The following is a 25,627-nucleotide window of genomic DNA, read 5'->3' as shown; positions in this document are numbered from 1 at the left end:
CAAACTCAAAAAGAAAATGATTTTGGTACACAAATTGATTTGACACGTGCTCTGCCCAGCTGATTCATTCTATATCATTCCTCTTTATATATAGCAGCAAAAGCTGAGAGGTTGCTTGATTTGCCAGCCTAGGTATATATAGCCGGTCAAAACTGGCTACGCTCCACTAGGAACTTTTCAAATAGGGCAATGATCTATTTGTGGCCAAAGATACTTACTTCAAGAGGTATCAGTGACAAGAAGCAAAAAGCCGCTTGTTTGTTTGGACCAGGGAACGTGTGTGCGTGTAGAAAGGCAACGCTAACGTTTGTTGTGTAAAACTACACACAGAAGGGCTCCAAAATAGAAATGCCTTAATAATTATCTCATATTCAGTGCCATGTCCACTTCTGAACGCACATTTTCCATTAAACAGCTTCGTGCGTTCTCTCACGCATGGGAGTAGCTCCAGTTAAACATCTGCTGAACCATCTATATCATCATCCTTCTTCACATCCTTTCTTCAGGCTCTCCTTCGCAGCGGCGTGTGTAGGAAGCTCCACAACTGTCAGGCAGCTGGTCTGCTGCGACTACTGGGCATTGTATTTGTTCCTCGTGTTTCCCCATCTTTGATCACAGGGTCTCTCTCAGACTTGCCTGACAGGGGAGGGACTATTTTTGGTCTGATGTTCGTTCAGCACGATTTCTGCTTCGTCCAGGTGCCAAAATGAGCGGACAGCCTATATGTGACTGTTGTACAAAACGGCAGTAGAGAGGGGAGAGTCCCAAAGCCTCCCCCATGCCACTGCTCCGTCCTGTGGCTCGGGGACGTGCCCATGCTGGGTGTCACTAGCACGCCGTCCTGAGAGAGCTGCCCTTCGGTTGTGCTGCAGGTCTTCAAATTTTGACTGATAAATCCTTCATTGTGATAGCCATGCCCTAAACCGGGCGTGAAAAAGAGGAATTACGCATAAATGGGTAGGTCTCATTTCAGATCTCCAAGTGGAAATCAAAAAAGACCCTGGTGAGTGTACCCAAAGGGCACCCTTCCTCGCCCGCCCAGGTCAAGGGCCTTACTCATGGTAAGTAAATGTGACCCCACCAATTTCAAAGGGACAGTTTCCAGAGTGACCTGTGGTAGGGTGTGAGTCGGGAAACAAAATTTGGTAAGTACTTTATTGTAGTTCTTGGGATTACTCACTGCGTATACTGATTACAACCCCTTCTCTTCAGTTATCACTTTTTCCATAGGCAAAAAAATCCACTTTTCTCTTGTCACTTGTTTCATTTGTGAGGGTACAGCAGAGTGCCACCCCTGAGCTGGCAACCGCTCTGTCAGAGCGCCCTTAACGCTTTGCCTCACTGGGTCTTCTTTCTCTTTCCTCCCATTTTATCCCTCTTTTTGGAAAAGTACCAGGTAAATCCATCAAAAACTAGTTCTTCGCAATCCCAGGAAACATCAGCCCTGCACACCTTTACACACCACCAGCCACAAGCCGTTTCCCAACACCCTCCAGCAAACCTATGGGTGATAGTTCAGAAGACCAAAACCCACAGAGCTCCTTTCATCTGGTCTGCAGCAAAGGTGTGGAGGGGTGATTTGGAAGACCTTACGCAGGCGTTAGCAACCCTCGGGAAGTTGGGTGCGAAGCTCTAGCAGGGAAAATCACAGCAGAGCGTGTGAGTGTATGGCTGCATGTTGACGGAAATAGCTCCCATCACTTTCCTTACGTTAGCCTTAATAAAAGGGGACGGTGCCTGCCAATTCCATCTCAAGTTTCATCCCTCTGAAATATGTGCACTTTCACCGGCTGCATATTTGGCCCAGGGTAATTACTATAGTGCTAATTTTACTTGAGATGATGAAAGTGCTGGAACAGCCTAACCATATAAAGTGAGGAGATACATACCGCTGATCCAGTCTTCTGGGTCCTTTTCTGAGCAAAGGAAGTCAGGACTGTGACTTGTAGATTTGCTCCTTGGGGAGGCTTCTTCTTACAGGAGACAGCCGAAACATGACTGAGGCTAGAGAAGAGCGAGGTCAAGGATACTTGTGTGCTGGAAAATAAAAGCAGTGAGTACTGAAGTGTTGCCTTGCGGTAAATTACCTTATACAGATTAAATTGCTCCAGTAGATCTGCTTCTTTTCTCTTCTCTCCTGTGAGAGAAGCCACTTCCAGACACCAAAAGCATAAAGATGCTTGAAAGTCTTCTGTTTCTTTCTGGACCTTCGAAAAAGATTCAAAGTCAATTGAAATTTCTAATGAAGATTCAGAACAGGCTTTTATTCTATCCAAACCAGTTCAGCTTGAAAAAATTACAGTGAAGTATGGTCAGAGGAAAAGCAATTTGCCAGAGCTTGAAAAGTGTGAATAATGCACAGCAAACAGCTCTCTGCAGCATTCGCTGGTGCTTTCAAATATGCTCACCTTAACTGTGCGCCCATCCTGGCTTCACTGGTGGGTCTGGTGACCAGCATCACGGGCGGCGATTAAGGGAACATGAGGTGGCCGGTGATTCCTAACTTCTGTAAACCTGGAGGATTGGGTTTTTGTTTGGGTTTGGTGTGTTGTTTTGTTTTTTTAACAGAAGACTCATCAATGATTGGCATTGTTGGCACTCGATCCTAAGCACTGGAGTCACCCCATCAGGAAATATGTACAAAGCCAGCCCGTTGTGCTCTGGTCTGGTCTGTTCTGCAAAGGTTTTTTATGTCACCTTTGCTGTCAGAGAGCACAAGCACCTTCCAGTACTGTAACAAACGACATGACGAGCCTCTGTTCATTCTCTTTGTCTCTCTCGCTTGCTCTCTCACTCTTTACTCTTTGCCACTGATCGCCTCTACATGTGATCTCTGGCCTTTGTCAAATTAAGATAGTCAGAACCTGGGTGCTGAATGTTCCCTCTGCCCGAGCATGTCACCGATGGCCTCAGCAGGCATTTGGCTCCCAAGTGTGTGCTTAGATTAAAGTGAAACATGTATCGCAGTGCTGCTCCGAATAAAGGTGGTTTTCTGGTCTGAGGCGTCTCAGGAGGAATGTGGACTTCTTGTAGTCATCCTGTCTTCCTCGTGAGCTACGGACTGGCAGCACGCTCCTGCAAATCGCTTTACGCCAACGACAAACTGCCGAAAATGCTACCTTGTGCCAGCCCAGCCCGCAGGCAGCGAGCCCTGCCCCCTCCCAGGCAATCTGCAGCACCCATTCGCATGTGTGAAGAGCAAGGACAGCCCTGGGAAAGCACCGGGTCCTGCGACCTGTGATGTCGTCAGCGGACCATGACGTCACCGGCTCTCGCAGTCACTACGGGCTGCATCAACTTCATCATTTTACGACTTTCTGTACTGATCTTTTAATACTTGATGGGAAATGGCGTGATCCTTTCCCCTCCAGTCTCTGTCACAAGGTTGCTTAATAGGGTTTGGGCATTAGCTCAAATAATATCAGAGGATCAAAGCCAACTTTTGAAGTATTAGGGAGATTACAAAGAATCGCATGGCTCATGCCTTCTGAGGTGCCACATTTCGTAGTGCAAAACAGGGCAGAACCTCCTTCTGTGGCCATGCTTTCCCTCTCTATGCATCTTGATCAGGCCAAAACAGAGCACAGGACATGCAGTTTGGCCCAGATTTTAATGCAGGATGCCCAAGGGTGGGTGAGGAGTCCTTCTTCCCCTGCACGTCTGCATATAAATGAAAGGCAGAATTTAGCCTGGAGGCACAAAATGGCATCAGAAAAGCAAATAAGCAGAACAAGATCATGATAGCAGAAGAAAGGAAGCTGTGGCATTTACTTGCTGGAGATTATTTCCTCTCTGACGAAAGATTTTTCAAATGACAGAGGTGTTTCAGTGGGCGGGCCTTGGAGGGCTGGTCCAACTAATCAGTTAAAAACAATATCAGGAAGTTCAACCAACAATTTGAGCTTGGTTTGGTTTTACTCATCTGTTCAATTTTAGTTTTGAGGGAAATTTAGAAAGATGCCAGCTAATCTAATTTGTCTACCTCCTTCCCAGCCACGTAGGAGTTACGAGCGGGGCTGAACTGCCATTTTGTGCCAGCAATCTACTCCTCTGATTGCCTGGATGGCGTGTCTCCTGGCCAGGCTCTCCTTGGCTTCCTGACCAGGGAAGTGCAGGCACAGGGGAGAAGAGATGCTGTGATGGCTGTGGAAGGTCCCCAGGCTCTCCCAGTCAAGGTGGCACTGCTCCACGCCAGCGCCAGCAGCTCAAGGACCCTCCTGGTGCACGTGCAGACCCGGTACAGGAACTGCTGCGTTCCGTCAGAGCTGACAGGGCTTTGAAAGAGCCAGCACAAATGCACCGACAGCCACCAGTCTCCTGTCAGGGAGTGGTCTGCACCGCTGCCATCACGATGGAAGTTCACATTTGATGTAAATAAGCACAGTGCTGGCTCCTTCTGGAAGCTTAAGCTTGTTTTCTACTGCGTTTTTCCTTCCACAGTGGCCAATGATCTAACTCTTTGTTTTTAGCAAAGTTTATTTGCTTTCCAGGAGAGAAAATAAACTCTGATATTGTCACTTATGTTGTGGCCATGGAGTCCGGGCGAATTCCTATGTTCTGGTAGAAACTGATAGAAAACACTGAGGACATTTGCATCTAAGCTAATATATTACAATAAAAAGTGTGAGAAAGTAAGGAGAGCAGTAGTTTATGCGGTGTTAACACAAATCAGGCACTTCTGAGTTTATAAATGCAGTTTTCACTAGAGGGATACACTGATAGGTGATAAGTTCAGTGATGATAAATGGCATTCAGCACATTGCAATGCAGGAAAAACACGTAGGGTTTTAACAGAGGTTCTCTGAGTCACTTCTGGGTATAGTCTTCTGCTGTTGGAAGTAGTTTTCATCATGTGCCCACATATTTCACATCATCTTTCTCTCAGGAACTGCCAAATGTCACCTAAGAAAGTGAAGCTGCCCAACCTGAATCACTTTGGTGAACCAAGTCGCGCAACACAAATAGGTCAGCAGGAGAGGTGCAGAAAAGGCATGCACTTGGCATGAATTTTGCTTAGAAAAGATGAAAGGTTTCTAGATCTTTCTACTGCAATTGGCTTTTTATTCTTTCTTGCCGCTCCCCTTCCCGCTGGAAATTTTCCACGTTTCTGCCTCTGGCGGCACATGCACGGTGACAAAGGCCGGGCAGATCTCTGCTTCATCCCTCCTCTTACATCCATGGTGAAATTAGAGGAAACACTGCTCTGTAATCATTGCCCCTTCCTCATCCTGCACAGAACACGCAGAAACGGTGGTGGTAAGATGCTGCAGGGGCAGAGAAGCAGGCCAGAAACACATCTTTACCCCTTGCAGCTCTCCCCACCCTCACACCTCAGCTAACCACCATTTATAAGGATCAACTCATCAAACTCCGACAACCCCCAAGGCAGGAGGTTGAGGTTTCATTCCGGCCTGCGCGGTGGGACCCAGCCACTGGCCATGAGCACAGCGGACTCTGCAGATGGACGTTTGAAAGCTGGCTGAGCACCACGTGGGCTTCTGAGCAAGTAGGTGACTTGACTAGTGACAGCCCACAGTTGGGTACTCACTGAAAAACCTATGAATCATATCTACTCCCTTGAGAGCCCTCCTGCTTACATACAATATTTACATAACCAAAAGTTTGCAAGCCAGAGAAATACAAAGATATTCTTACCCTGTTCTGTTCAGCTGAGCGTGAGCCTATCCTGATTTTAGAAAACCTGGCAGGCCAGTAACACTAGCAACTGAAGCTGTAGGGAAGAGAATGAAAGCGTGGTCACACAGTTTTGTATGTGTAAGTTGCTGGCTCTTAACCCTTTTCCTTCCAGGAATTGTCAAGATCCCGATGTCAGCTCCATGGGCATGTTCTCACCACCCTGGCAAGTTTTATTAACCATTAACTCCCTTTCCCTTGAGATATCCAAAGAATGGGAATGATGGAAGATCATTAGATAACTTTGAGATTAATAGGAAAATATTAGCCTTATTAATATGTAATTGCTTGGACAGTTTTATCACTTACACTAATGTCTTTCTCGTTAATCCAAACATACATTCCCCACTGCCGCCTCGGAGGGGAAATTGCCACAGTGACTGATGGATGAACAAGGGAAAACATAGAATATTGCCAAGTCACAAACAATGCTAGATGTACCTTGAGGTTATTGCATTTCTGAACGATTAACCACAATCCTAAATCGTGAAAATAGATCATCAAATGGTAGTACAACTGTCTTGCTACAGCAAGGCTTCTAGAAAATAAAGCATGTGCAAGGTGTACATCAAACAACAGATTAACGTTTCCTGCAGAGGTAAGCATGTGTTGAGAGCTGAGACAGCTCACTTTTTACCAACAGGTATTTGTCATACTTCATTGGGTCTGAAAGTTTAGCTGGAAGTTAAAGTTCCTTTAAATTAGGCATCTTCATTTAGCGAGAATCGAGCCACATGGATACGGTGTTGGAAATAAGTTTTTCTTTGGCAGAACTTCTTGGGTTGGTGTTGCATTGCTAGTTATATACAGTTACTGTTAGCGATGGATTGCTGCTTGTAATTCATTATTTCGAGATTTCTTCGCCTTGCTTCTCTCATCCACCATCTGCAGTAGCAAAGACTGAAAGTATATAGTTAATTTTTAAAAAAATATAGTCACTGAATGGTGATTTGACTTTAGAATAAGACTAAATAAGCCAGCCTGAACTCTTAAGTAAAGATTTTGGACACAAAGTATGAGGGAAAGAAAGAGAGAAAAAAATGTGAATGGCGTGTGAGTTCCACTATTCCCAGATATATAAAACAATTCCATTTCCTATGTCATATTTCATCCCTTCTATGAACAAACACATTATTATCATCCAATATAACTGTGTCACCGGCTGCACATCTGTATATCCTATTTGCTTGCAAAGTACAAAATATATTTATTTGCTCTCTCAAGTCTTATCAAACATGTAACCCTCTCTCTGTGGAAGGTTCATTGGATTTACCCATTCCTTCTGTTACCAGTGTGGCTCCATTTTCCCTTGGAGATCCCAGCATTAGACCTATAAAGATCCAGTTAATGTCTAAACCCCAGGGGTTTACTGTGATTGGGAAACCACCTTTTCCTGATGAATTTTTTCCAGTTGACTTAACGGTTAGAGAAGAAAGGCTAACTTATGCCAGTTTACATGCATGGAAATGGTGAGACCCAAAAAAAAAAAAAAAAAGACCAACGCGTTATTTATGGTATTTCTTCTCATCTTGTGGAAACCAACTGCTTTGATTCTACCAGACCATGTTTTCTTTGTGAGTACAATACAATTAAGCTATTTTCTGCTGGCAATAAAATCCTTGAGAACCAAAGCAGATTTGGCCACTTCAAGAGATGAAGCCTAATGCAATCTGATAATTAGGTCATTTCACCGCCAAGACAGAAAAAGCAATTTAATAACATCTCCCATGCAGTAAGACGGGGGCTAAAGCCTCTGGTCCCAGCTGGCAAGGACTATGCCTGCAATACAACTCTCAGATTTGCTTCCACAGGGCATCTGCAGATCTCTGCAAGACTGAGGGACAGGGTGGATGTGATGGGCAAAGTGAAAATGATACCAGAAAACAGAAAATGTGGGGAGAAAAACCCCTTCTTTCACTGATATGGCCTCGCTGAGATTTATCTAAGAAAAAGCACCCCACGTTGTTGCTGGCTCCTTTTACACCTACATTGGTATGAAATAGGAATGTTCTGCCTTCCCAGGGCCCTTCTTACCCCTTGATACCATTTCTTCTGCAGATTCTGGTTTTGAAAACTCCTCAGACTATGACCATTTCACATAGCTCTTCCAGTATTTCAGCCAGGAGGCTCTGCAGGGAGGCAGTAAGAGACTCCTGGAGCTAGACTACCTCAAATGAGAAAACCATTAACTGAGAGAAGGAAAACAAACCCTTACTCACTCTTGAGGGTTAAGTCTTCAGCTGCCACTCACCCTCTTTGTCCTGGCTTGTTGCAACAGGAAAGGGTTTTTTAGAAACTTTTCTTGTAACTTCAACTTCCCTGTTTGGGAGTTTGGAAGTAGTTCTGTTGCTGAAGCCCATTCAGATGAGAGACTGCTTTGTTACAGTTCTCATTATCAGATTAGAATTGATGCTTCATTCTGAGAAGAGCTTTCTGGGCAGAGCTGTTCCGACTTTAAAAAAGCTGTAAAATAGTCGTGATGTATATGCTGTATCCCTCCTCAGTAGGAAATTCCTAGTGGCTTGACCTGCAAGTCTGTGCTGCTGTGAATAAGCCTTACTCATATCGGCGGATCTGGGGTCTCTGGGCCTAGTAGGTCTGTAGTCTTTATCAGTCGGTTCGCATGAGTAAAGGCTGAGTAAGAGTCTGCAAGGTCAGGCTGCAGTCTGTAACATCTTGTGGATATTGTGCAGAGATTTGTCAAACCCACCCCCCAGCAAACTGCGCGTATTCTCAGCAGAGCACCTCAGCATTAGTGGGTCACAGATCTACTTTATTCCACTTACATGTAGAGGAGCACCTATTTCTTCAAGGTGGGTCAAATTGTTGCTGTCTTAGCTGTTCGTAGGAAGCAGACGTACGCTCAGAGGAATGAGGGGGCTTCTTTTCTCTGATGCAGGTACATGAATTGTGTAGTATTTGTACCTATGGCTTGCAAATCCTGTGGATTTAATTATCTTTGTCTCACTGAATGAATAAAAGAATTGCAGCCATTCCCTCTTACAGGTTTTTTTTTTCCAGATTCACCATTCATAAGAAACTTACCTGTGTTATAGGACTTCTCTTGCACTTAAAAATTTACAGACACCCAGGATAAACAGTATGATTGCCCAACATGCCAGATTGCTCAATATACACAAGCACTGGCCTTTTCTTCCCCTCTCCCCATCATGTAGATTTTGCGTATCCTGCACACACAACACTGGGGACTTTTAAAACCAGTTGCATTTGCCCATTGTATTTGTTACTGCAACAATGCGGTGCTTCCTCATTCGGAGTATGGGGAACTCGGCAAATATTGTAAGTGACAGTAATGGCAGTCAGTGCAAACTGTGCAGCAGCTCTATGAGGAATGTGTTCCTAAAGCCTCTAGTCCATGAGAAAGCATTTGGGCAATGCATTTTCACTGAGTGCTTACAGACAGCTAATGTCAGAGTTGTAAACTTAGGAAACAAATGGGGAGGACGAGGAGAGTTTAAGCAGCTACGAGTGACTGCAGGCACTGGCATTGCTGCGGCAAGTAGGGATCATGCTTATAGCCTCTTCTGGGCATTGTAAGGAAGCTCCCCGGAGGAGAGTGGCCAACCCGCTTGGACCAGTCTATCCCTCAGCAGCTCCAGGCAGAAGACCTGACTGCTGATTAACAGTCTTTGTCCCAGAAGCATCCCCAGCGCCCATTTTCTGAGTGTTGCAGAGGCTACCGCTGCAGCCCTGGGTGCAACGCAAGGTGCTTGTGCCAATCTCTAAAGCCTCGTGTGGCCGGTAACCGTTGCATTCAGCAGCCACCTTCGCTCTTTGTTTTCCAGCGCACCGCACAGGGCTCCCTGGTGGGTTTCAGCTGTTGGCACTCGGGACCTCGGCTTTCTGAGGGCAGCAGGAGAGGGCGGCAGCAGCGGACACCTGCCTCGGAAACTAACACTCCTGCACTGTCCATCAGAGCTGGAGTTTGGCAAACTTCGGAGTGTGCTTACAGGGCTGTTTTTGTTCCTGCAAGGCTCGCAGCCAGACGTTTCACCCTTGTTTTCTTTGTCTTAGGCCACGTCCACTGTAGGGAGGACAAGCTATTAAAAATCGTTTAGATTTCTGCATATTTCAACAATGGCCAGCCACCTGCGGATCGAGCTGCCACAGGTGATCTATGAAACAAAGAAACAGATCCTATGTACTGCAGCCAAAGGGTGTACTTCTCTTGTGTCCAGCCTTGCTCCGAAAGATCTCAGTTCAGGGATCAAAGCTCTTGTTTTGGAAGGGACGTTCGGTTTTAGTGAAAGAGGAGGATGTTAAGATTAATAGCTGTGCTTGGTTATGCTTGACTTGCTTCTAGTGCGCGTTAGGGTCGGGCGACTGTGACAAGCTACCCCCACATCTCAGCATTTCCCTCCACTGAAATAAAGAAAGGAACCAGAGGAACAAAACTCTTCTCTCTCTGGTATTTTGGCTTACCGCACGGGGCCTCGGACACCAGCCCGGGTCAGGAAAGCTGGAGCGAGTAGGCATACAGCTCCCATCGGGACCTTCCCAAGTGCCCAGGGAAGCCTTGCAAAAGCCCTTCTCGGTGCGGGGACACGGGACACCCACCCGTGGCAGGTGCGGGTGCCCGCGGGCACAGCCGGGGGGCACCGTGGGGAGCGGGCGCAAGAGGGGGCGCGGGGAGCCCGCAGCGCTGCCCGCCTTGGGGCGCCCGGCGAGGCCTCCCCGCAGTGCCCGGGGCCGCCCCCACCCCCCGCACACCGGCTCCCGCGGCTTCCCCCGGGACCCCCCGCCCCGTCCCGCCGGGACACCCCCGCACCCGGCCCCACCGCCCTCGGCTCGGCCGGGCTCGGCTCGGCGCGGCCCGGCCTCCCGCCTCCCATTGGTGCGGGGCGGCGGCGAGGGCGGGGACGGCGGAGCCGCTATTAAACATCACATGGCAGCCCGCAAAAGAGGGGCAGCGGCTCATTGAGTGGCTCAGTTGCAAGCGGTGCGGCGGCCGGCGGGCACCGGGGTTGGCCTGCTGCGTCCCCCCAGCTGCTGGATCTTACACCCTTTTAACTCTATAAGCACCTCCTTTCAGGCCGCCGGCAGGTAAGGAGCGCCTTCTCTCTACATCTCCTCGGGACGCCCCCCCGGCCGCCCCCGAGGGCCCCCCCGGTGCCGCGTAGGGCGAGGCGCCGGTAGCCGTCCCCGGGGCGCGCACCGTGTCGCGACGCTCCCGGGCTAAAGCTTTCCGTGTCGGCGACTGCGTCGCACGCCTCGGCACAGCCGTTCGGAGGGGGAACTCCTGCGTTTCTCATGCACCATCCACGAGCTATTCTCAGTGCCTAAAATAATTAGATAGGTATGCTGGGAACACTCGAGCATCTGCTTGCAGCATCTGTTTATGTTCATAACTTTCCATGCACCAGCTGCTCCCCCCGCCCGAGATATTTTATTCTGGGGAAGGGCTGGAAGTTTGCATGACAACTCCGCGTCGCAGAAGTAGCACCGCTCCATCCCTTTCCATTCTTCTCGCCTGTTGTTTCCTGTGCAAGAGAGAGGTCAAAAGTATCGAGTCTTAGCGATCAGATGCGTGTTTTTGAAAGGAGTGCCCGGAATGTTTTAGAGGGGTGTGAAATGAACCTGTAACTTCATTCATTGGCATTATGCAAACGGCGGATTTTCTTTTATTTTTAACCCTCCTGCCAAAAAAATAGGAAAAAATAAAAAAACAAACCACTAACCCATTGCAGCTGGGGAGCTTGTGAAGAGACTGTATTGTTTCAGCCTAGTTCATGACAGTTAAAGGAAAAAATACTGATAAGGAGCGGCAGATTTATTTGCGGGGTTCGGTGCCTGCTTTGTCATCCTCCCGGGGCCGGGGCAGGCGGGACCCGCAGGGGCCGGGGCCGGGGCTGAGCCGGGACCCGCACCCCCGGGCTTCCCCAGCCGCTGCCACCTCTGCAGCCCGCAGGCAGCCGGCACTTGTTTCTGTGTTTCAGCCTTACCTTTACACTTGTTTGCTTTTCCATCCTCACAGCCGGTGCACCAAGTACACCCCCTGGTGATGGCTGTTTCACTTGTAGTTATTTTGTCATCGGCTAGAAATATCCTGAACTCGGCTCCTTTGCAGGACAGCAGATGCAAACACCACTTGTCCTTTCCTTTCTCCGATTTCTTCGCACCCATTTCCCTACATCATCTGCTCTTTTTTTTTTTTTTTTTTTAACCTCTTCCCTCCCCGCCGATGCCTGATCGCAAAGGACAGACTCTTCTCCTGAAGGCAGCTCACCGCTTTGTGTAACTTGAGTCCTACCCAAATCAGTGGAGGAGCCCTGGGGAATGACTTTTAAGTAACGCAGGGGTCTGGAGGAAGGTTTTGGGGCTGGCTGTGCCCAGCATCGAGGGCGCGGGGACTGTGGGAACCAGGCTTCGCTGGTGCGAGTAGCTCCTTTGTTCTGTTTATTCCGAGGGCAGCAGGGGAAGGCGCTTGGCTAAGGTAGTGCTGGTGCGCTCTTGGTAATAGCGTGTGCCCGGCTGGCTCTGCAGGGCAGTGCGCCGTCGGCCTGGGAATAACTGCTCCGAGTCCTCATTAGTGCTCCTCTCTCCCCCCGCCCCGCTCTTTCTGCACTTCAGAGTTTTTGCTCAGTGTTAAACCTCCTGCGCAAATTCCCTTCGAGCTGTTCGTCGCGGAGTTCAGATGTGCGGTGTGAATGTCTTTCCTGGGGGGAGACCTTGAAGGGGGTGCTTGCTAAGGGGAAGGTGGGGGTTTGGGCTCCTCATCGCGGCATTTGCACAGATGTTGGTTCAGAAATGCTGCAGATGCAGCGCAGCCCCGTTTTTCTCTGCTCCTCCAAGCATCTCCTTGCAGCAGAGCAACCCTGGGGCTCTCCTATCCAATCTCATCCCTTCCCGGTAATGCTGTGTCGGTGCCAGTGCTGGTAATTACAAGCTGCATTGCTCTAGTCCTGTATCCGCTTCTAGGAGGAAAGGCAGTCTGAATTAATAATAACAGCACACCTAGTGATGATTGGATTTACAGCTCTGTGCGTGCGTGGATCTGGCTGCAGTGTGTTGGGCCCAATTAAACAAAGATTTGGGTTGGCTGGGGGGTACTGGGGTGGCTTCTTTTGTCTGGTGAGGTTTGCGGGGCTGGCCCCACGCTACCTTGGCATCTTTGCTGCCACCAACAGCTCATAACGGGGTGCAGGGCAGCAAAAACTTGTTTTGCCTTTAGGCAGCAGGTGGATTAGAAAAATAAGAAGTACCATTGGATTTTCATGCTAGTTTGATTGTTTCTGGGATTTTTGGGGGAACCTCTGCTAAAACTCGCTGTGAAAGTCAGGGTGACCACCGGTCAGGTGTGCGATCAGGCAGCCGGTGGATCTACCGGGTCTTTTACAGGGCCTGTGCCGCCACGAGCGGGAGCAAGATCAGACCCGCTGTGTTGCACTGGCCGGTCCCTGCACACGGCGCTGGCCGCGCTCCCATCCCGGCATCCTCCCCGCGCCAAGCACTCACAAGGAAGAGAGGCAATGTGCTGTGAAAGAAGGCAGTTATGCTGCGGTGGAGGATGCCAGAGCTTTCTTGTATAAACTTCAAGCAGTCCATAAAGGTAGCAGAGGGTGCCCCCAGGCACACCCCCATCGTTAGAGCCAAATTGGTGCAGGATCGCTCCCAAGGGCAGAGCGAAGGCGCAAGGCTGTGCGAGGTGCAGTAGGTGGAAGGTGCTCAGCCATTCAGAGTAGGAATATGACAATGTATGACACCTAATTCAGGTCCCAAACTTCTAAATGCAGCCAGCTCGCTGCAGGAAGCTGGCGTTAGGATTTCAAGTGATTTGTGGAATTCAAACAAATGTCCTCGGGTCAAGACTTTCATGGGGGGTGCTGCACATTCGGACACTTGAGACTTTACAGCTTATCTTTCCCGCCACTGCAAGTTTTCCTCTAAAATCCAAGAGACAATGCGGGAAAAAGAAAAAAGGAAACACTTTATTTTGAAGCCTTTCTTAGGCTGTGTATTTCCACCAGCTTGGAGCAAAACAGACTTTGAATGTGGAAGTTGAACATGACCGTGATTGCAGGATGTGGTTTATAAAAGTGATCGATTTGCAGACCAGTGCAATGTTTTTTCATGAAGTTTTTTGTGTGAACTGTATTAACAGTATTTTCACTTTCCCCCTGTGGTCAGGTTTGTAATGAAAGTATCTTTCAGCCAAAAAAAATAATTCCAGTAGACATTAAAAGAATTTTTTTGTATTTTTGAGAATGATATCCTGACAGGAATTGGAAACACCATGATTAAGAAGGTGTGAGGGAGAAAGGGCGAACCCTTACACAGTATAGGCAAGATAGCCAGATAAGTAAGAGAGCAGCTACACCATCCCGTAAGCCTACGTTGCTGAGAGCCGTACTCAAACCCGAGCATTACCGAACCTATCAGAAGCTGCCAAAATGTCTTGTACGCCGCTGAAGTCACAGATGACTAATCTGGCAAGTAGGCGTTGGGACGCATTCTTGCACAACAAACAGAAGCGAGGAAAAAAGAGAAGGTAAAAGTAAACCCTAAAGAGACTGTAGAGGGAAAACCAGCCTTCGTGCAACGGCGAGCAGGATGTTGTTTTCTGGTTGTCACCTGCTCTTTTCCTAACAAGTGTTTGCTGACCTAAAACCCTTGCAGTGTGGTTGAAGGATGTGGGAGGGCTGAGAAACTGTTTGAAATCTCTCAAGTTTTTGAGTTTTTGGAACACCTCTGCAGGACTTTAGGGGCTGCTTTTGGGAAGGGAGATCAACTCTTATCTACAGCTGTTGTCCAATATGAATCGGAGGAAGAGCTGCAGAGTACTGAAGCCGCTTTGTGGGTGGAGGTCGTGCTCCTCGGTAGCTGAAGTTTGGTTGGGTTTTGGACAAACTCGGATGAGTTGTGATAATATTGATTTACAAAGAGCGTCGTGATTTAATCCCCCGCTACTGTAAACGGTACTGAGTCTCCTCTCCTATGACAAATGGACAGCAGGCAGTCCTCGTGGCTTGGTTTTAGTTTTATTTCCTCCATGGGGTGCATGTGTGGATGGAACAGTTGCATTAATGCATCTCTTCTCCTCTGCAGTATTTCAATTACATTTCCTGATATACAGTACACGACTTAATGGATGACGCACTTGTTAAAAGCTAAACCTGGGTCTAAGCCAGACCTCCCTGAAACAAGTTTGGTGGCTTCTACCCTCAGGAAGGAGACTTTGTAGCCTCTCTGCTGAGTCTTAATTGCTGACATTTAAGACCCATGGGACACTCAGAACCGTTGCCTGCTGGAGGTGGAACTGGCTGCCTCAGGCTTCTGAGGCGAAGGTGCTGGTACTTGCCACCAAAGGCATTGCGAAGATGCCTTGCCAGTCCTAATCCATCGTAGCCTTTTGCTAGTTGCATTAGCAGGAGCAGATGAGGGTCATTACAAGGTTTAGTTTGCTTTGTACAACTTAAGCCTAACGTGAATGTAAAAACTGCACAGATCCCAATGAATTTATGGAGTTAAGGAGGAACTACTGCAGGCTTTACTCCTGCCGTTTGCAGGGCATACACAACTCCTTTTTTAGCTTAATTTAAAAAAAAAAAAAAAAGCTATATGTGATGTCCATTTCATGGAAATTACTGACATTTGCATTTTCCAAGTTTATTGCTTTTCTCAGGACAAGTTGTCTTCCCTTTTACGTGCTCCCTTGTTGGTTGTAGGTAAAACAATCCAGGAGATGCTGTATGTCACTAAAATACCGAAGCAGTTTAATATTTGAACAGATGGATGTTAAAGCTACTTGTTTGTTTCAAAATAAACAGACAGCACGGTTGTAGATAGTAGATAGATTCTTTGCATGTCCAGCTTTAAAGTGAACATTGCTTAGGGACTTGTGTGCCATGGTCACTTCAGAGCTTTCATGCAGGAGGAGCGATGCCTTCTTTGTGGTAATGAAGTCACTTCTGTCAATCCACAACTGTGCTCAGAACTTGCGCGTTCTGGAAAATGCTGTCATTAAGAACAAGGGAACTTCCCACAGGTCCACAGCGGTCGTTTTATTTGATTCTTGCAGGTTTGATTCCTTATCCTTTTCCTCCAAGATCTAATAAGACGTTTCTCTTTCTCTTGCAGACCATGCCCTCTCTATGACGGTTACTTGTTAAGCTAACTCTGCATGCCAGAAGACTGTCCTTGGTTGATCCAAGGGCTTTTGGGGACTCCAGCCTCTCCCCAGTTTTTCTGTGTGTGTGTGTTCCTCTAGAACTTTCAAAACTGTTTCTCCAAAGGGTTTTGCAGAAACTTAGACTGTTTTCTAAAGCAGAAGCACCTCAGTCCACAGCAGTAGTGATGGGCAGCGTGCGAACCAACCGCTACAGCATCGTGTCTTCGGAAGAGGACGGCATGAAGCTGGCAACCATGGCCGTTGCCAACGGCTTTGGGAATGGAAAGAGTAAGGTACATACCAGACAGCAATGCAGGAGCCGCTTTGTCAAAAAAGATGGCCACTGCAACGTCCAGTTTATTAACGTGGGTGAGAAGGGACAGCGATACCTGGCAGACATCTTCACCACTTGCGTGGACATCCGCTGGAGGTGGATGCTAGTTATCTTCTGCCTGACTTTCATCCTCTCCTGGCTTTTTTTTGGCTGTGTGTTTTGGTTGATTGCGCTGTTGCATGGCGATCTGGAGAATCAAGAAAATAACAAACCTTGTGTCTCTCAAGTGAGCAGCTTCACTGCAGCCTTTCTGTTCTCCATTGAGACCCAGACCACGATCGGCTATGGCTTCAGGTGTGTCACAGACGAGTGCCCCATCGCAGTTTTCATGGTGGTTTTCCAATCTATAGTAGGCTGCATCATTGATGCATTCATCATTGGTGCTGTCATGGCAAAGATGGCTAAGCCAAAAAAGAGAAATGAAACTCTAGTCTTCAGCCACAATGCCGTGGTGGCCATGAGAGATGGAAAACTGTGCCTGATGTGGCGTGTTGGAAACCTGAGGAAAAGCCACTTGGTGGAGGCACATGTGCGAGCACAGCTCCTCAAATCGAGGATCACGTCGGAAGGGGAGTACATCCCCTTGGATCAAATAGACATCAATGTAGGGTTTGACAGTGGGATAGACCGCATATTCCTGGTCTCCCCGATTACAATAGTACATGAAATAGATGAAGACAGTCCTTTGTATGACTTGAGCAAACAAGACATGGACAATGCTGACTTTGAAATTGTAGTAATATTAGAGGGCATGGTGGAAGCTACTGCCATGACTACCCAGTGCCGTAGCTCATATCTGGCAAACGAAATCCTCTGGGGCCACCGCTACGAGCCTGTACTCTTTGAAGAGAAGAACTACTACAAAGTGGACTACTCGAGGTTCCACAAAACATATGAAGTGCCCAACACACCCATCTGTAGTGCCAGAGACTTAGCGGAAAAGAAATACATTCTCTCTAACGCAAACTCCTTTTGCTACGAGAACGAAGTGGCCCTCACCAGCAAAGAGGAGGATGAGATTGACACTGGGGTGCCTGAGAGCATGAGCACAGACACCCACCCGGACATGGACCACCACAACCAAGCAGGGGTGCCTCTAGAGCCACGGCCACTACGGCGGGAGTCGGAAATATGACTGACAAACTCTTCCTCTCTCTTTTGGTTGAAAGGAAAAAAACCAAACCTATCGGTCAGAGGCACGTTGACCTGAGAAGTTGGCCCAGAACAGTTTTCAGACAACGGTACTGTTGAAGAGTGGTGTGAAGGCAAGCAGACCTGAGAAACCCAGGCTGGTTTTAGGGCTGTCCTCAGAGGAGGGGCGACAGAAAATGAACTCTAAACACAAAGCACTAAACATGTCTAAGTATGAACAGAAGGCACATATGTTGTAGAATAAATTATGTATATATTTTTTTACAAAACTTGAACTTGCAGGCAAGCTTTGGTTGGGTTATTATTATTTTTTTTCAACTTTTTCCAGAATGCTTCTCTCTAGGGAACAAGAATGTTTTTAATGGCATAACAAAGGCAAGAATCTGCCTTATTATTATTATTATAATTATTTTTTAAAAAGCTGCTGCTAACTACATGAACACAAATGGTTATTTTTGTTGCAGTGTAGTTTTTATTTTCTCTTGTGTAATTTAAAAAAAAGAAAGTCAGTGTTGAACTTTTTGAGTTGAAAAGCTCATGATCACTTCAGAGAGGCCGATGTTGCCAGAAAGTCTAAACTCCTTTTGAGGCCAGTAGTTTGATAGCTAGAATCAATTTCTCTCTTTCCAGTTACATAAGGGGCATTAGGTAATATCAGGCCAATCAGTAGCCTCCAGCAAAATTATGATTTTTGGGGCGAGAATTTAATTCTCTGTCTAAAGGAAAAGTAAAATAAAAAATATATGTACAAAGAAAAAGTACTAAGTTAAAACTACCTAAATGGATACCAAAGAAAATGCAGAGTTTTGCACAGCGGAGTTTATTTTAAAAATAAAAAAGAAAAAAAAAAAAAAGAAAATAAAAAAGGAACAGGCTGCTTTAAACAAAAAAAATTTCAAACCTCAGACACTTTTTTTTGGTTTTGATTTTTTTTTTTTTTTTTTCCTTTTCTTTAAGACCTTTATTTTGCACCTTATTCTAAAAGCTGACTCCTCCCCTTCCCTTCTGTAGGGAAATAAATTCCCGTCCTTTCTTGTAAGGAGAAATGCAGTTGGGGGAAAGCAAACAAGCAAACATCTGTCCTCCCCGGCCGCGGGCCGGGCCGGGCTGCAGCAGAAGGTCAAGTGTTAGCGCACACATTCCCAAACCCGCGCTAGACCTCAGCGCTGACCCAGCCTCCTGAAAACTGAGCCATCCCCGACGTGCTGCAGGCGTCTGACCCGAGCCCCTTGGCTGCTGTTGTGTTACCCGTTAACCTATGCCAGAGACACGCGAAGCTGCTGATCGATGCTAGAGGCTAATGCTGCTGGAGCAGGCGTTTAGGCACAGATGGGCCGAGCGATAGATAAATCCCCGGGAAGAGGTTTTGAAGAGGAAGGGAGAGGGTAAGGGAGAGGAAAAGAGAAAACTTTTACAACACAGCACTTGGGAGTGGCACAGGGATTGTAGCATTTTGTAAAAAATGCTTCTTTTTCAGCAGGGCGAGGGTATCAGAAAAAGCGTATTTTCCAGCTCATTTGGAGAGGCGTTATTTGGGGAGGATGAGGCTGCAAAGCGAGGTCCATCCCCTCCCTGCTTCTTCTCCCTGGCAAACACCGACTGAGTGGTCAGTGGATGAGACGTCACTGAGCTCTGAGCAGATTTTGTGACCTTCTGTGAAGCTCTGGCTCTAGCGGTATTTTGGCTCCTTCACCCAGAAGGCTTTAAATTCTCTGTGCCTCTAAGATCAAGGAGACGGCAAACCCGCACTTCACGCCCGCTCCCCGAGGAGCAGGTGGCGAGGGGTGGTGGTGGGGACGACAATCCTAGTCAACTCTTGCAGTATTGGATCACTGTATGCCATTAAAAAACAGCTTGTTCTAGGTCTAATGTCTTCTGCAAACAGATATCTGTGAAGGCCTCTGGCCCCTTCCAGCCCTGCCTGAAAGAAATGCCTGCAATGAAATGTTTTCTGATAAGATGGTATCTACAGTGGGCGGGTTCAAAACTGTGGAAATTCGACATTGTAAACATAGACTTGGCTACTAGAGAGGGCAGATGATTTAAGTGCAAGTACTAAGGCTGTTACTGGGGTGGGGGGACGTAAAAGAAAGGAAAGGCTGAACATATAAAGGCAATTTGATCGCAGTTTCTGGGTCAACAGTAGTGAAGACAACTGAGTGCTGCTAGTGCTGCTATTGTGATATTCTTGTACAAGGAAAATAACGAAACCAAAGAGTATTCAGTGGAACAGAGGGTGCATGAAACGCAATGGGGAAGAGATGGAAAAGGGAGGCTGAGCCGGAGAAAGGGGACCTCTTCTCCAGGTCAGCATCCCCCAGGTGCAGAGTGCGCCCACTAAATGATACTTGAGATGTTTGAGGGAGGGATGAGAGACGGGGGACGGGGAAATGCAGGATTCAGCCAGTTTCTTTAAAGCAAAAGGAATTCAGAGAAGAAAAAAATATCCCCTCCCCCTTAACATTTCTGGTGCAGAGGTTTGGGGTTTTGGGGTTTTTTTTTGTTTTGTTTTGTTTTGTTTTTCAAGTCAGTTTTTCAGAAATATTTTTAAAATGTACATTTTATAAAGTTTATCAAGTATTTTCATATTTAAAGCCAAATGTAAATAGAAGTCTGTAAAGGAGGACAAGGAGAAGAAAAAAGAAAAGGCCACAAAAAGTATAAATTCTGCTCGGCAGTCTCGGCTAGCTAGTACCTAGATGCTACCGGTTAGCATGATTTTTAGCAAATACTTGCAAGCCTTATAGGATTCCTAATGCTATGAACTTCTCTTTATTTATTTTTAAGCATGGACTTTTAATTTGAAAACGTGTTCTAGTTACTGGCATTTTTAAAAGTTACCAGCTTTCCGAGTGCTAGTCTTGTTGAGGATGTGCATTGAGGTAATCCATTACACTCTCTGCTGCATTCCTTTCCTTTTTTTTTAATAACCCTTTGTCTTTGCCAGTTGAATCTTACATTGCAGAATTGCACTCAGCCTCTGGCTCCGGGAAGCTGCTAGAAAGAGACCTGCAATGTACTCTCCATGGTACCCTTCCCCCTTGCCCATCATTTCTTTATTTCTCAACGCGCCGTGGTAAGCCCAGTATAGGACAGACTATTGTAGCACAGTTCTACAGCAGCAAAGTGGGTTAGTCATTTTTAAAAACATGGTTATTTTTAAGGACTACACAGAGACAGACAGCGGTTCTTCAGTTCCCGACGATCCTGGGCCAAGCTGATGCTCCATTAGGGGCCCTTCAATCTGACTGAGCTCTACCCGCAGGCTCCAACAGGCATTGGTTCGGCTTCTTTATCAAGGATAAAGTTGGCTGAACTGGCTCGCACAGAAGGTTTATACTGTATTTCGCTTAGGGTCTGGGGGGGAATATGTTATTTCTGCCCTTCCCTGAAAATACTTGAATGAGACACATTGTCTAAAACATAGTACTGCGTACAGTGACAAAAAGCATTTCCGAGGCAGGTGGGGATGGATCTCTTCTTTCCTCTGTCGCTTCCGTGCGAGTTGTCCTTGGTTAAGTAGCAAGGGTAGAAATCATTACTTATTAGCTGCGTTTAATGATACTCTCTCCCAGCCATGACAAACTTCTGTGTTGTTAGTTTAGCACTTGCTCTTCTTGGAAAAGACAAAGGGTCCAGATGTTTTATTTGTTCTCTTAGGTCTTCTTTTTCATAATGGATTACAAGGTAAAACTGAGAAGTACTGTAATGTCTTTAAATTATGGCTGCTCACGACCATTGTAAAGTAGAAGGGTGCTGCATAGTTGCCATCCCACAGCCAAGGAGAAACTGATTTTGTAATGACTTTTGGCCTGCAGCTATTGTAAGGTGAACAATCAAGGCATCTGACAGTTGTCCATTACTATTTTCCTGTTTGCAGCCTTTTTGTATCAAAGTCTTCCTAATGTACTGCACAAATTGTGGATTGTACAGATTTTTATATATTATGTCTTATTTTATTATTTCTAAATAAAAAAAATGGAGAATGAACTGGTGTGTGCAGCATGTATGTAAATGAACTGGGCAGATGGGTCTGGAGGTTATGACAGAGCTGCGTTTATGGCTGTCTGAGCACAGTCATTGTCTGGAGCACTTTAGGAAGAGACAGGTCGTTCTCTCCCCTGACAAAAGGCAGGAGGAAAGGTGATGCCACCATTATTTCCCAGATGAGAACACAAACACCACGTGGTGTAAGGCAACTTGCACCGAAGGAAGACCTGCCCCAGAGGGACTGAGGGACTTTCTTAAGGTCATACCTGGAACTGCAGAGCTCCAGATCATTAGCTACAGGTTGTAGGAAATGGAAAAAAAAGCTCAAAGTCTGCATAAGCTACAAAGCAGGGGAAGGGGTGGGTGGGGGAAGGATAAAACAAGAGCATAAGCAAGCACATTGAAAGATTTGGAAAGGGATTAAAAAATTAAGCAGGAAACTCATCTTCAAATCCTCATGTTTCATGTCTGCCTGGAACATCGCCTTATTGAAACGATGCTCCTCAGCTCAGCTCCATTCCAAACACGCTCGCTGTAATCTTCATACATGCCTCATTTGTCTGGAGCCCTGAGCCTGATGTCACAAGTGCGGAGCTGGGTTTTTCTGTAATGGGACGGGGAAGCGTAATGGGAACAAGCCTCGAGGAACCGAAAAGAGACTCAATGCCCTTATTTGTCTGGGTTGGAAAGTTCCTTTCCTGCTGTTTGTGTGTGGCCTCCAGGGCAGATATTGAGGCTGCACAACTGTGACTCAGCTCAAAACTGCTGATCTAACCGGAATCAAACACGCTGCAATGGCTGAGGATGGCAGTGAAGCATTTCAATGCAGTTTTGACCCCTCTGCTGATTTTTCAAACTTTTTATCGGTCTGTAATGCTATTAAATGATGCCTCAGATGGAGCCCTGACCCTATCTAGAAGGACTCCATTTATAAATTCAAATTTGCTTTTCCAATCTAATGGTCTCTTGGAAAGCTTATAATAATTACAGGGCTGGATTTAGACATACAGATTAGCTGTCACGGCCTGGATCTGCTTATTCTCCCTACTGAAAAGCATCCTCTCTGAGAGCCGCTCACTGATCTGACCCTGGCTTTGAAGATGGCCGCAGGGGCAGAGGGTCGGGGCCACTATCTGCATATTCTGCCTGGCCTGCTCCCGCTGCCTAAATCGTTAGCACCCTCTCCTGTCAGCGCCTTTCCCTTCTCTTGCTGGCCCACTCGTCTGGTCAAGTGGAGTCGGCATAAATATAGCAACAAAACACAGGCAGCGTATTTTGGTAGCTAGCAAGGTAGTAGCTAAACTCTTCTTCCCATACTAGCTGGATGCATTCAGCAAGCATCAAGCATGCGCTGCAGAACACAAGCATATGCTACCTGAATGTAGATGGCATGAGTAAAATGCCACAGAAGACATGACAGCGTGGGTGTTGGCATGCCAGCAGCAGCAGGATACGGGCCGCACTGCCTGCTGCTCGCTGGGGGTGTGCCCTCGGCAGACAGCGCAGGAACGTGCATTAGAGAAACATGCATGAACCAACTGTTACCTGTTTTCCCAGTTTTCTTGTCAAACCAGCAGCGCTTGCTGATTCTTTTGACATGCCAAGCTCATGCTGAAGACTGCCGGTTTCTAGATGTGCAAAAATGTATAATGATATTTAAAGAAATGGTTATTCTTTAAAAATGTTTAAATTAAACTTGTGACTTCAGGGGAGGCTATTTCGTGGTTCTGATGTCTTGGCAGTTGCAGATTACCATGCAGTGAAGGTTTTGGATGAGACATGCGCTCTGGGATTCAACGCCTACCTTGTCTCGATTAGCTCGTTTGTCCCGGTGTCGCAGACTTGTCAGATCTTTGCGGATGGGGCTCAGCTTTCCGGGGGGGGGGGGGTCAGCGCACGTACAGGGTCCCCACAGCTTCCTGCAGCCCTCAGGGCAGCAGCGTAAGGAGTCGTACTTTGGTAAACCTGTGTGAGATAGACTAGGAGGGAAAATTTACAGACTGATTTTTGCTTCTCTCTCCATTTGCTCTTTGGCGTGCAAGATTCGGCTGTTTCCCTTGCATTCAGATAACTCGTCCAGCCTAATTTCAACAAACTGGCAATTTTTAGACCTGTTTGTGACTAGAAGCTGTGATGGAAGTCCAAACAGGATTGTTGATGTTGCAAACACAAAAGCCATGCATCCTCACGGGGGAAGCCAAACAGCAGTAGGACTCCTGCAGCACTCCCCAGCCACCAAGCAAAGCCAAGCTCTGACCACCACCTGTACCAACTGCAATGGCATTTCACAGAAATTAGAGGATGAGTGAAATCAGCTGAATGATTGTGGAGTCACTTGGTGGAGTTTGAGATGAAAATTGCAAAGTTCCAGGTGAGGGAACAGGAACAGGCCTCTGTGAATTGAGCAGCTACATGGAAACAACGGCCGCTGAGAGGTGGGCAGCGACAGCAGTACGTTGCTGCTCATGGCAACCCTGTGCTGCTTCTGTTAGGAGAAAGGGAAGGAGCGCTGTCCTGGGAGCACACGCTGCCAGGGGAACACCAGCAGCATCACAGGAACCATTCGCATCACATCCAGCATGAGCGTCAGGGGCAGACGGGGTAACGCCGGCTACTGTGCCGTACCAAGACCCGCAGCAGGCTGCTCCGTCCTTTTGGCAGTTCTCCAGATGGAGCCAAAATCCATAGCTAAATCCTTCCATTTATCATGTGCCTAGGGTAGAATTTATTTGGTAAGGAGTTAACATCATTTTATAACCCTCACAGCCACCTGAAGCCTTCCTTTCTTTTTAGCTTGATGCATTGCCTTTGCTTTGTCCTCTCCTGCAGATCATGGAGATGTTTCTGCTGGTTTGCCAACGTCTGGCGACAGGACAGAAAAAGTGAAGGAAGTTCAAGAATATAAAAATGAAATATGAGTCTTGAAAATATAATTATTTTTCTCCTTCCAAAGTTTTCTCTGAAGTACAGTCTTTAATCCAGCACATAATACAGCTTTACTGAGTGTGCAAATCCAGGTTGTTATATGCAAACAAATGCATTTTATAATTTTGGATGGACAGGACAGGAAGGGGCTACAAACATACCTGTTTCAGCAATATATACATCTTATATTTTTCTTAAAAAAAAAAAAATTACTGCTCTTGCCTTTTCCTTCCTTACTGGCTTGGATTTCAACGCACAGATACTGGAAAGTATTTTAAAAAATCTACATTGAAACTCTTACAAATGATATACATTAAACTGTGAAATAGCTACTGAATGACTCTGGTTGGGAAGCTGTGCAAGGGGAAGTCATGAGCTGTGGCATAGATCTCCTGCCCGTGTTGGATACCTTCCTCTTTGCACCTTCCACCTACAGCAGATTTTAGGGTAACTTGGGAACCAGGGTCAAACTCAAGTATTAGGTCTTGTGTGCCCAGGCTTGGCCTTGCTCTGGTTATGCCTCCTAACCAGGCAGCTGGGAGGGTACCCTGGGGAAACCCTGCTCCCTCCTGCTGCAGGAAGGACGTTGGCTCCTTGGGGAGGCCTCCCCTGCTGCAGCAGGTAGGAAGCCATAGGCTCTTGCCTTCCGGGACTGATATTTTATTAACTCTTTTTATTTTTTTCTACAGGCAAAATGTCTTGCTGTGCATAAACTATATTTGATATGCAAATGAACTTATTAATTATTTTGCATTACATGGCATGCAATGTGCTTCATGGCTATGCCTGTGTTTCATCCTGGCTTGGAGTCCGCAAGCAGCAGGGACGGAGCCGCTGGGCTGCCCAAGCCTCCTACCGCTGCCTTGGGAACCCGCAGCTCCAGCCTGCAGACACTGACGATCACGTGTGAATAAAGACCAAACCAAAGCACTGTGAGGTCACTACCTAAGAAATTTCTTGTTTATTGTGCTTTGAGAAAAACCTGGCTGCTATTATAGCCCAAGACTAATAAACTCAAAGACACTGCTTCTACTGAAATCATTATCAGAGTTTCATTTAATTGATATATAATAGGCTGTTAAAAGGAAAGGGTAGATTTCTATAGTTCAACAGCACAGGGTCTTTATGAACAGGGATGAATCTCACCCTGGGGTTACTCAGAAAAATAATATCCCTTTAGTTTTATTTTGAAGTCTTCTGATATTCTGAAGCGGTGCAGTGGCTGTTAGCTCCCAGGAACCCTGTATTTATGCGCGAGTCCCTTGCACGCACACAGAGAATTCAAGACAGACCAGCAAATAATTTTTTTTTCTTTTTCCCCTGTTGATACTTGCACTGACTTCACTTTCACTGGAAAGGTACAAGCAGATCAAAAGTTGTTATTTTTCTCTGTTTACACCTTA

General features: G+C 46.7%; 2 protein-coding genes and 1 long non-coding RNA gene across 4 annotated transcripts in view; 2 read left to right on the top strand and 1 right to left on the bottom strand.

The window, feature by feature from the left end:
• The window catches only part of KCNJ16 (potassium inwardly rectifying channel subfamily J member 16), a 48,982-nt gene extending 38,889 nt beyond the window's left edge, over nucleotides 1-10,093 (top strand). Inside the window, exon 5 of one of the 2 annotated variants that reach the window (XR_012663418.1) lies at nucleotides 9,501-10,093. The gene's annotated coding sequence lies outside the window, so the exon portion shown is untranslated. Of the gene's footprint in view, nucleotides 1-3,993; nucleotides 4,518-9,500 lie in introns of those variants that run through there. The other variant, XR_012663417.1, reaches the window with a different exon arrangement.
• On the bottom strand, nucleotides 25-10,505 carry LOC142065424 (uncharacterized). The gene is made up of 4 exons (XR_012663419.1): nucleotides 10,138-10,505; nucleotides 5,656-5,731; nucleotides 1,890-5,228; nucleotides 25-918 (listed from the first exon to the last, which is right to left on the bottom strand). It is a non-coding gene; the product is annotated as an uncharacterized LOC142065424 (long non-coding RNA).
• A 111-nt stretch (nucleotides 10,506-10,616) lies between these two features.
• On the top strand, nucleotides 10,617-17,578 carry KCNJ2 (potassium inwardly rectifying channel subfamily J member 2). The gene is made up of 2 exons (XM_075111518.1): nucleotides 10,617-10,758; nucleotides 15,793-17,578. Exon 2 carries the CDS (start codon nucleotides 16,009-16,011, stop codon nucleotides 17,290-17,292), a length of 1,284 nt encoding a protein of 427 aa, XP_074967619.1. The 5' UTR covers nucleotides 10,617-10,758; nucleotides 15,793-16,008; the 3' UTR covers nucleotides 17,293-17,578.
• Nucleotides 17,579-25,627: the final 8,049 nt, after the last annotated feature.

The sequence above is a fragment of the Phalacrocorax aristotelis genome, chromosome 16, assembly GCF_949628215.1.
Source record: "Phalacrocorax aristotelis chromosome 16, bGulAri2.1, whole genome shotgun sequence".
In the NCBI taxonomy this organism is placed as follows: domain Eukaryota; kingdom Metazoa; phylum Chordata; class Aves; order Suliformes; family Phalacrocoracidae; genus Phalacrocorax; species Phalacrocorax aristotelis.
The sequence above is the reverse complement of the archived record's forward strand: the minus strand, read 5'-3'. Positions and strand labels throughout refer to the sequence as shown.

Excerpts from the sequence above, each read along its gene's own strand:
- KCNJ2 (XM_075111518.1), top strand. The coding sequence starts at position 16,009 with ATGGGCAGCGTGCGAACCAACCGCTACAGCATCGTGTCTTCGGAAGAG.